Raw genomic sequence first — 12,031 nt, forward strand, 5'->3', positions numbered from 1 at the left:
ACTTCCATATTTAAAAAAATGAGATAAATTGTTATCTTGCAGACTGAAGAGGACCCGTGTAAACTCACCTGCTTTGAGGAGGATGTGCCCCTCCGTGCAGGGTCCTCGCCCCACAGCGCCCCCTGTGGTGATCCAGATAACGTCCTCTACTTCGTCCTTTGGGTAGAAACGAGTTTGGACACGCAGAAGACGCTTTTTCTCCTCTCTACTCCCCTCTTACTAAATCAGATGCTGCTTCAACTAAATTAATTTGTAGGGTTTTAATTAGTAAACAAAAGCTATTTGGGTTTCACACAGTCTACATTAATAATAATAAAGCTTGATTTATATAACAATTTTCATAGAACACATGCAGCTCAAAGTGCTTTACAAAATGTCAAAAGTCAAAGAAAAAAATTAATAAAAAATATTTCCGCTCAGATTATTTGTTAAGAACTTTAAAAGGTACATGCAGCAAAATATAACATTTTATCAGGTTAATCGACACAAGGAGGTAAAATGTATGATAATACAAATAAAATAAATAATGACAGATCAGACGCAAGACAACTAAATCGATGAAACAATATAAAATATAAAACCCCATAAAACAAAGTGAACATTTAGGTACAACAGAAATAAGAGATAATAGTAATACAAATGCCATAATTCTAATAAAGGTTAAAAGGTTAAGAAATAAAAAAGACCAACGCAAAAATAAATATTGCTATTGAAGCATGTTAGATTAATAAAATAAGATAAAGATCCTTTAAGACCTATACAATAAATAAAACAACATAAAGGTAGGTAAATAATAAAGACTAAAAGAACATTTAAAGTGGGGGTTGCTAATAAAAAGCTAATCTAAAAAGATGTGTCTTTAGCTGGTGTTTATAATACATTTATTTATCAAGTGCTTTTACAGGTTAGTCGAGTTTCCAGCTCACAGAGTGCTGCTGTGAACCTGGAAATGTTGAGTACACCAAAGTTAAAGTGTATATTACGGGTCCCCAGCACATAGAAACTGCCGGGTGCTAACTTGCATATGTTGGGCAATTTGTTCATTCAGCATATGTTGCGTTAATAAGTAGGAATTACCATTATAGCCTATGGGGGAAATAGTTGAACAATTGTTTGGCTGGTTTGGACAATTTTGCAGTGGTTTTGGGGTTAATGGATGAGGCATTCTCAGGATCAAAAATGGCTGTTTCCATATTTTCACTCCCGGTGGACTGATTTTGATAAATATAGAAAAAGTAATATGTCATATCAATTAAGTAGCAATAATAGTTAATTATGTGTTATTCAAATGTAATAGTATAGATAGAATATCATAAAGTGTTAGAGTACAATAAATATATTATTACGTATCCCTGTTTTTTCTTCATATTTTCTATTGTAAAAGTTTCTTTTTGATATTATATGTTTTGGCTTTTCCTTGGACACAAATCATCAAGACATAATACTGCAATACATTTTCGGTATTTCAAATGTTCTGTATGTATAACACATGAAGAATTCTTGACAATAAAGCTGACTTTGAATACTGCAACATCTTGGTTTGTCCTAAAACATTTTAAAACATTATATATTGTAGTATTTCATAAAAAATACAGTTGTTTTAGCATTCGTTTTAATTTTTTACAATGTAGGATTGTCATTTTGCCGTAACATTTGTATTAAGAAATGTTTTAGAGTTAAGTATGTTATAAAGATGTCATTGCAAGCATTGTGGAAAATGTATTAAACATAAAGAAATGTGTAATCACCGCCTGTGGTTAAACAAGATACATTTATAAACTATTCTGCCACAATTATCGCACAATAATTGGGATATAATTTGGGGTTTAATCTGTTACAGTCATTCGGCATAGATTTCTTTTGTTGAGATATTTCATTTTAGAAACTATTTGGCAGCAGATTGGTCAGATGCAATGTTGAAAATGTCCTTACTTTTTTTTGTATACCTTTTTGCCTTTATAGCATGTATAGGTCAAATACATTGAAACAAGGCAAAGAGTCGTGGGCCAGCCTCGCTATGGGTGGCACGCTCCACCAGGTCACCTAGCTAATATTTAACATAATGATCATGACTAAATGATGATTTAACATTGGCCGTTTTCTGGCAGCAATAACCATTATTGTTGTTTCTGCACAACTCACTGAATAATCTTTGTGATTCAAAATGTTTAACTAAATCAATGAGTTTTAGTTTGTATCATGCAGCGATACATTTAAATAAGTTATGGTAAGCATGTGAATTATACGCAGAAGAAAAGGGAAATGAACAACATAAAGTAATTCAATGTTTTTAAGATGCCTTTAAGACTAAGCTGCTCTTACGGGATGAAGATACGTTGAGTAAATTCACAGCGCTCCCTCGGGGTATTCTGAAAATGCCGTCTATTTCTTAGCTGCTGGTTTTGTCTCTCCAGTGTGACCTGAAATGTGTTTTACTAAAGCATGTCTTTTTCTGTTTTGAAATATATTCACAGATTTCTCACAGCATGCATTATGGAGGAGAAAAGGTGCATCAATGTGTAACAGTTAAAGGAATCACAAAATAAAAAATGTGAATCACTAAAAGCTGTGTTTAAAGAATCTTTTTGGAGCCACATTTTTTTTCTCTTTTATTCTCTTAAAACACAAACACTATTAAATAAATGTGAACAACTAGATGTGTTTGTGAGGGTGCAAACCTGTCAATGTTTCTATTAATAAAACAGAAACATAGGACTCAATGATGGCCACATGAGTCATAAGCTAGAGATGTTATAGTAATTCTAACTATTTTTACAAAAGTATTACTTAATCCTGCAGTAACCTACATCCAGGTGTAGTTTAATGTAAAATCACACATACACTTGAAGATTCATGCGGGACAAATTAGAGTTCAGAGTGGTGGATGTATTTTGAGCAGAGGGACTGCATCCTTTAGATTAAGATCAAGCACTTCCTGGTTTGTGCAGACGGAAGAGAGGCAGCGGTAAACCATCAGAACCTCAAACATGAACGTCCGGCACACTTTGATCTGCTTCTTCTTCCTCAGTGAGTATTAACTAAATGTTTCTATCAGTTTCTCTTTTATTTTTACTTTATTTCCTTTTTCAATTTATATTTGGTCAGCTTAAGTTTGCACTGTCTGGTGAGTGCATCATCTCCAAAATAAATCTTAGCAGTCATTTCAGTTCCTCAAGACCTTTCTTTCATTAACTTTATCTTTGCTAACCCACTTTGTTTATTTTTATTTAAACCATTAAACATCTGGGAGCTGCTTAGTTCACAAACTGGAAGCTGTTGATAGAATCGCATCCAAAACATTTCACATGCAGAGAGGCGACCAGTCATTTTTGATACATTTTATTTTGTCCCTGAAGAAGAAGAAGAATTGGTCACACATGCAGAGCACACAGCACACACAGTGAAATGTGTTCTCTGCTTTTAACCCATCCTAGTACCAGGAGTCTAGTACTGGGAGCAGTGGGCAGCTATTGTACAGCGCCCGGGGAGCAATGGGAGTGAGGGGGGAAGGGGGATGTCCGGTGCCTTGCTAAAGGGCATCAAAACTTTTACAATTAGCCAGAGGTGTGGACTCGAGTCACATGACTTGGACTCGAGTCAGACTCGAGTCACCAATTTGATGACTTTGGACTCGACTTGACAAAATCACAAAACACTTGCGACTCGACTTGGACTTGAACACCAATGACTCGGGACTTGACTTGGACTTGAGCCTTCTGACTTGAGGTGACTTGATAATTTAATTCAGAGGTCTCCAACACGCCGATCGCGAGCTGCCGTTAGAAGAGCAGACTCCCGTCGGGGAGAGCAGAATCTCCAGCTGCTGCAACTCTTGCTGAGAATCCATGCAGGCAGGGGCGGGACTTTATTTAGCTGGGCCACCATGCGGCCAATCATGTGAGGACACACTAGGATCATACCATTATGTGAAAGAAGGGTGGGGGGCAGACGCTCCAAAGACAGCAGGTGTAGTGGTACAGGCCAGCTACACAGAGCGACAGGGAGACGGGGAGCCGGATTTAAATGCAAGCGCGTCGGAAAAAGTCAAGAAATTAGCGAAAACCGAAAAAAGAAGCAGCATCTGGCTGCATTTCAATGATATTGGAGAAAGCAAAGCTGAGTGGAGGATTTGTAAAATGAAAATAACCTTCAGAGCAGGGTTTTGTTTTGGTAACCACTCAGGATTTATTGTCAGAGGTGGGAGAAGTTCAGATCTTGTACTTGAGTAAAAGTACCAGAGTGTAGGAATACTCGGTTACAATAAAAAGTCCTGCATTCAAAATGTTACAAGTAAAAGTACAAAAGTATTATCATCAAAATATACTTAAAGTACCACCTGCAGAGGGATCTAGATTCAGGTGTTCTTTTCCCCATAGAGACGCCTCGCTGCACATTATCCCTTGCATAAAAATAGATTGTGGGTCCCTTATAACAGGCTGTACACAGTGGAAATAAACATTCTGGTTACCTCAACATCAGGGATCTTATCAATTAAACTCCTTCTGAATCAAACCATCACGGTAGCCTTACCTTACTTGTTGAGAACACGGCGTGCAAAATATACGGGTCGTGCTGCAGCTAGATTTTCCTGTCCTCTGTTAGAAGGTGTCGGCGACAGACGTGTGAGGAAGAACGGCTTTCCACAGGCTGTTCCATTTTAAGTACTTTATTAATTGTCCAGGGTAGTGAATGGTACATGCAATGGTAATTGGATGGGTGTGGTATCTGTAATATAAAGATAAACAGGTATGAATAAACATGTATCATAGAGGGATAATGACCAGTGACATTGTTACACAGTAAATTAAGTGGATAAAGAAATGGCACAATTAGCTGGCCTATGCTGCCCTCTATTGGCCAAAGGCCGCAACAGAATGGCGATAGAAGTGACACGTTATTACATAAAGTAATTAACTATTATAAACAATCACGCATGAACAACATACAGGAATGCACACAATGAAGTCTCTATAATGACTACAATATAAAGAACACTGCATACATTGGCCCCTGCATCAACTTGGCGTAACATTGTTCATTATGCAGTGTGAGGGAGCATGCCTGGTGCAGCCGCACCTCGTGCTGTCCCATAGTCAGCATGGCAAAGTTAGCGGCTATTGCTAACTGCCTTCTATTGCAGAGTAAGCTCTGTATTATGAACATTAACCCACAAATAACAGAACTAGGTAAGAATATATGCACTTACATTTTCATGCACGCACACGCATGTCCACAACACACAAAATTAACAACACTCTCAATTGTCCGATGCTACTAGTGTCCGTGTGATCCTGCTACGACAACAAGTGCACGTTAGTACTGCAACATGGTTGAAACCATTCGGGCCTATGTTAGGGGGTGCAAGGAATAGTCCAAGTAATGGGGGAGTTTTATACAGCCGCCCCCTAATGTGTGCAGCACATTAGGATCCAGTAAAAATCCCTGTGACTATGATGTATTATCCTCAGCAGGCATCTCCGGCAGTATGATGAGCTTAGCGACCGAACGACGATAGGTGTGCTTTCCTATAGACACGTCTGCCACCCTGATCCTTCCATCAGGGCTCGGCATCACCTGTTTAACCCTGCCTACAGGCCAAAGAGCACGTGGAAGTTGTGCGTCTACAACCATTACCACTTGCCCCACAGTTAAATCCGGAGTGGACTGCTGCCATTTCTGACGCTGCTGCAGGCTTGGGAGGTAACGTTGTGTGAACTGAGTCCAAAACTGGTCTGCGATGACTTGGCTGTGTCTCCATTTACGTCGGCCGAGAAGCTCTCCTGGGCCATATGTTGCCTGAGGGAGAGAGGCATCTCGCCGCCCCATGAGCAGCAGATTTGGAGTAATGGGATCCTCGTCTGCGATGTCAGATGATACGTAGCCGAGTGGCTTTGAATTAAGGATTCCCTCCACCTCGATGAGGACGGTGAGGAGCACTTCCTCTGACACGATCTGACCCTTTAGGATCACCTGGATTGCAGCTTTGACCGATCGAATCTCACGCTCCCAGGTGCCACCGAAGTGTGGAGATAGTGGGGGATTGAAGCGGAAAGTGATACTTTGTTCGCTCAGTTGTTCTTGCAGAGACGGTTCCAGAGCAGCAAAAGCCTCTTGCAGCTCCCGGTTTCCACCTCTGAAGTTTGTACCTTGGTCACTTATTATTTCAAAGGGCTTTCCTCGTCGTGAAATGAAGCGACGCAGGGCCATAAGGAAAGAGTCTGTGTCCATGCTGGCCAGCAGGTCCAGGTGAACACATCTGGTAGTGAGGCATTTGAAGATAATGCCCCAGCGTTTTTCCTGTCGTCTGCCTATTTTGATGCTAAAGGGCCCGAAACAGTCGACACCCGTGGACCAGAATGGCGGCTGGTGCAGACGCAGCCTGGCGGCTGGAAGGTCAGCCATTTTAGGGACGACAGGGTTTCCACGCCATTTTCTGCATTCCAGCCACTGACGTTGATGTTTACGAACTGCCTGTCTGCCTTTCAGTATCCAGTACATCCGTCGCAGCTCTGCAAAGACGCGCTCTGGGCCCGGATGCAGTAGGCGGTGGTCATAATCCTTTATGATGAGCTGGGTGGTAGGATGATCAGGTGACAGCAAGACGGGGTGGAGAGTGTCAGCTGCTAGATTCTCTGCCCTGCGAAGACGTCCGCCTACTCTGATGAGACTCAGACTGGCGTCATATTCTGGTGACAGGTTACTCAGCTTGCTGCTTGTCCTCACTTCCTTCCCGGTTTGTAGAGAATTTACCTCTTCCGGAAAGCTGTCAAGCTGTGCTTGTCTCAGGAGTTGAACTTCGGTGTCTAAGCGCTGTGAGGCTGACATGGATGGGCCGTTGGCTCCGTGTTCCGACTGGTATGTGGTTTGCACCAATTCTGCCCACGTCTGGGGTTGTGCAGTGATAGGCAGAGGGGAAATGTTGACGGCAACGTGAGCGCAGAATGCAGACTTCTTTAACTCACTTTCCTCACTTGTTCTCTGTGAAGGCTGAATAGGCCAACATTCTGGTGCCTGTTTGAGGAAGTCAGGGCCTTGGTTCACCTGACTCGGTGCAGAGAGATCCAGGAGTGTCTTTTCCCCCAGTGTCTCCAAGGCCTCTTTGTCTTGCTTAGATCGAGTGACTTCTCTTTCAGGCCGAAATGGCAGTACATCTAGCTGCCATAGTCTTTCGACGCTGTGTCGCAGGTCTTGAGAGGGAAGAGGGAATGATGAGGTGTGAAGACAGGTGGCTTCAGCGGGCTGATGGAGGAAAGTAGCTGGTCCCTGTATAGCCCAACCAAGCTTTGTTTTTACAGCGACAGGGCTGCCTAGGGGCCCCATCCTGATAGGCGATGTTGGAGTGATAAGCTGTGGGTTGTCTGAGCCTATCAGAAGCATAGGTTGTACACCTTTGAATGCTTTAACTGGAATGTTTCCAAGGTGGGCATACTTCTGCTGTAGAAGATCCATTGGGCAGGATTGCTTACCAAGGTCTAGCTCTTTAGCAGTGAAGGCATGGCTGATGTAATGTCTCACCTGAGGGCATCCTGGTGCTGACACATCAAATGACACAGAGGCTCCCTGCAGCTCAGACACTTCCTGCCTGATAGTGCGAAGTTTGAGGGACTCCTCTGCCCCGTCCAGTTGCAGGTAGTGCACTGCAGATTGGAGAATGATGGTTCTTTCGGACCCATCATCCAGGATAGCATGTGTGGATAGTGTTTTGTCTTTACTGTGGAGTTTCACTGGCACCACCTTTAACATCACTCGGCCAGAGTGTGTGACTTGATCCAAGTAGATGGCGCTGGATACTGTACTCACTGCAAGGACACTTTTATTTGTGCTGGATATAGACTCGTGCAGAATCTGCAGATGCTGATCACCGCAGGTGGCACAAGGTTTCTTCAGAGTGCAGTTGTCAGGTTGATGCCCCCTGCCACACTTCCAGCATCTTTTATTGTCCTTTATCCATGCTGTTATTTGTGTGGATGTCAGCTTGCTGAAGTCCGGGCATGAGCTCAGATAGTGCTCTGTACTACTGCAGAAGGGACAAAAGGGCTTGAAACTTTCCCTTTTCTTGTCTTTAGTTGTCTCTTTCTTCCCAGAAGAAGATGTGTTAGAGTCAGTAAAGCGCTTATCTGGGACTCGATCAGTGCCATAATAAACTGAAGATTGAGGTTTTGAGGGCTTGAATGGTTTCTGCTGCTTGTGCTCTGAATGTGGCTTGTCCGCAGTGTAGCTCTCTGTAGCTCGCCTGGATATCTGGATTGCTTGTGATTTCCTCTCTAACCACACAGCAAGATCAGGGAGTGTGTAGGTGTTAGTAGTGCCACTCTGCAGAATGCCTTTTGTTAAACAATACTCTGCAAAGCTGTCCCTGTATGAGGATGGGAGTTTAGCAAGCAGTCTATCCACATGAGAGCCGCACAAGAGTTCACTTTTAGCTGCTCCATCCAGGCTGTTAAGCAGACCAACAAGGCTATTTACTGACAGAGCAAAGTCCTCAAAGCTCCCTGCATCTCCATATTTCACAGCAGGCGCATTAAGGATGGTGTTTATTTCACCTTGCACTAATTGTCTGGGCTGTCCATAGCGTTGCTGCAGCGCCTGCATGGCCTTGGTGTATGGCATGGGGTCATGGACATACCTCTTGGCTATTTGGAAAGCGCTGGGGAATTTGAGATGATCTAACAGCACTTGGAATTTATAGTCTTCAGACAGGTGATAGTGTGGACCTAATACCCCATCTAGCCCTTTCTTCAGCAGCAGGAAATCACTCTCTTTCCCAGTCGTGAAACTGATTAGCTTGGGCCGCGGAATACCATATGAGGAAGATATGGCCATCTCCATCAAGTTTGGCATATGTGCCGCTGGCTGGGACTGAGTGTGCATAGGCACATTATTATGAACTGGCTGGAGAAAAGAGTTTGGATAGCTAGTAGAGTCATGCAGATGCGTATGGAGAGCTGAGTGCGGAAACGCATACTGTTGGCCAGCCGCCTGACTGGGATGCTGTGATTGGAGAACAGGAGGCTGCCCCAAAGGAAGTGAGTTTATGCTGGGAATCATAGCAGGCCCGTGCCGTGGGTCCTGTATAGGATTTGGATGTGCCTGAGGAGGAGCAGGTTGCCAAACAACAGGAGACGGAGGTGATGGCCATGCAGTTGAATGTGCTGGAGGCTGCTGCTCCCTGTACTGCTGTTGCTGTAGCAGAGGTGGATATGGTAGGCCAGCTGGAGCCGATCCAGGCCGTGGCACCAGAGGGGGATGCATAGCTGGGACAGGCATTTGAGGAGAGGGGACTTGATGTCCTGGGGAAACAAACCCAGGAGGCAGTTGGACTGGAGCTTGTGATGGACTGAGGAGGGATGCTTGATGCTGACGAGGTGGCTGGAAAGAGAAGGAATGTACATTTGGAGGCAATGTGTGGAACACAGCAGGTAATGACTGCATCGAGGTAGGTGATGTAGGTGGAGGCATATCCACACGGCCTTCATCAGTGATGATTGCAGGTCGTCTGATGTCTGAATAGAGGAGAGGCGGACCAACAGCACGTCCAGGCGTAAGCTGGTGAGCATGTGGCGTACCCCTACCGGGCTCCATCGACATCTGTAGTGTGCTCTGTAACATCCTGACCTGCTGCTGTACATCCCATACACACTGTTCCATTCTGCGTAATCTGTCCGTTTCATGGTCTTCTCTCATTTCAGTCCAGCGTCGTTCTGGTGAGGATGTTTGATAGTTCAACCCTGGTTGATAGTCAACGTAGCTGCTTTGTATGTACTCTGACGTAGGGGGAACAAGCCGTTGGGGTGGATGAGCCAGAACATAGTCCTCTAGATGTCCTGGGACCCTGTGGGTCCGTCTAGGACGAGCACCTTGCTCCTCTTCCTCATCATGATGTCGTGATGTCGCCATTAGGAAAAGCTGTCAACACATTCCGGCTCGAAGGACCATTTGTTGAGAACACGGCGTGCAAAATATACGGGTCGTGCTGCAGCTAGATTTTCCTGTCCTCTGTTAGAAGGTGTCGGCGACAGACGTGTGAGGAAGAACGGCTTTCCACAGGCTGTTCCATTTTAAGTACTTTATTAATTGTCCAGGGTAGTGAATGGTACATGTAATGGTAATTGGATGGGTGTGGTATCTGTAATATAAAGATAAACAGGTATGAATAAACATGTATCATAGAGGGATAATGACCAGTGACATTGTTACACAGTAAATTAAGTGGATAAAGAAATGGCACAATTAGCTGGCCTATGCTGCCCTCTATTGGCCAAAGGCCGCAACAGAATGGCGATAGAAGTGACACGTTATTACATAAAGTAATTAACTATTATAAACAATCACGCATGAACAACATACAGGAATGCACACAATGAAGTCTCTATAATGACTACAATATAAAGAACACTGCATACATTGGCCCCTGCATCAACTTGGCGTAACATTGTTCATTATGCAGTGTGAGGGAGCATGCCTGGTGCAGCCGCACCTCGTGCTGTCCCATAGTCAGCATGGCAAAGTTAGCGGCTATTGCTAACTGCCTTCTATTGCAGAGTAAGCTCTGTATTATGAACATTAACCCACAAATAACAGAACTAGGCAAGAATATATGCACTTACATTTTCATGCACGCACACGCATGTCCACAACACACAAAATTAACAACACTCTCAATTGTCCGATGCTACTAGTGTCCGTGTGATCCTGCTACGACAACAAGTGCACGTTAGTACTGCAACATGGTTGAAACCATTCGGGCCTATGTTAGGGGGTGCAAGGAATAGTCCAAGTAATGGGGGAGTTTTATACATTACTGATCCCTCTTACAATAGAAGAAAACACGTTACTTTACCAGCAGAGAGAAAATAGATTATTACAGTATTAATGTGACTAATAAAGAGCAGTTTGATTATTAAGTATTATTCTGTTGATCGATGTCATTACATTTGGTGAAAAGCACATAATGACTTGTTTAAGACTCGTTTTGTCAAAGTTTAGGACTTGGACTTGACTTGAACTTGCCCATCCTGACTTGAGACTTGACTTGGACTTGAGCACAAAGACTTGAGACTTGACTCGGACTTGAGCGCAAAGACTTGAGACTTGACTCGGACTTGCAAAACAATGACTTGGTCCCACCTCTGCAATTAGCAGAGGATGGTTCCTGCCGCTGACTATGAAAAAAAGAAGCAAAATGCAGCACTGTATTAAATGAAATATTTTTGGCAACCAATAAAAAGCAGGATTTTATTCACCTAAATGTATTGGACAGATGAACATTTTGTAATCATGGGAGGGGTAAAAGTAGTAATAAAGGCACCATCTCTCCTCCATTTATAACAATTATAAATCACTTAAAACAAATCATTATCAAATTTACTGCAAAATATTACATTTTATAATGTTATCAACATTTCTGGACAACCTAAAATATATTTAAATCTTGATCTTTGGAAATGTGAAGCAGGAGATGTTGTTCATCAGACTGCAGTGTATGACAGGAATATGTTAAATATTGACTGCACATCTTTTCAACAGCACTGAGGGATGGAAACAGTGGTCTCACCAACGCACAACACCTCGACCGTACAGAAACTGAAGGAGGAAACATCACAGTTGCATGCTCCTTTACTTTCTCTGGAGGAAGGAAGATGTTCTGTAAGGGAAAATGTGAAGAAGGAAACATTCTGGTAGAAACGACCGGAGACTCAGCTCAGAGAGGCAGATACAGCATCAGATATGTGGAAGGGTCTGTATTATCTAACGCAATTCTGTATGTGAGCATCACAAAGCTGACTAAGTCTGATGCAGGACGGTACCAATGTGGTCTGGACAGATCTTTTCCTCTCCCTGACTCATACCAGGACTTTGAGATCAGAGTTACAGATGGTGAGTTTCTGGGAGTTTTGGATATAACTCCTCCCAGTTGCTGCTGTTTCAAATAACCCAACATGTTATACAGTTACCTTTCATGCATGAATTATGAAAGCCTCACTCAGGATTTTTTTTACCAAGTGTTTTTTATTGCTCTTGGGGCATTAAA

General features: G+C 43.1%; 1 protein-coding gene across 9 annotated transcripts in view; it reads left to right on the forward strand.

Moving 5' to 3' along the window:
- Positions 1-12,031, forward strand: part of LOC117483427 (CMRF35-like molecule 9) — a 35,848-nt gene that overhangs the window by 3,420 nt on the left and 20,397 nt on the right. For 2 of the 9 annotated variants that reach the window (XM_034131768.1, XM_034131769.1), the window contains exon 8: positions 43-292. The exons of the other annotated variants lie outside the window; for them this stretch is intronic. In XM_034131768.1, the coding sequence (XP_033987659.1) occupies positions 43-47 (5 nt within the window). In that variant the 3' untranslated portion in view covers positions 48-292. Of the gene's footprint in view, positions 1-42; positions 293-12,031 lie in introns of those variants that run through there. 9 annotated transcript variants of the gene reach the window in all.

This window comes from Trematomus bernacchii, unplaced genomic scaffold, assembly GCF_902827165.1.
Source record: "Trematomus bernacchii unplaced genomic scaffold, fTreBer1.1, whole genome shotgun sequence".
NCBI classification, from domain to species: domain Eukaryota; kingdom Metazoa; phylum Chordata; class Actinopteri; order Perciformes; family Nototheniidae; genus Trematomus; species Trematomus bernacchii.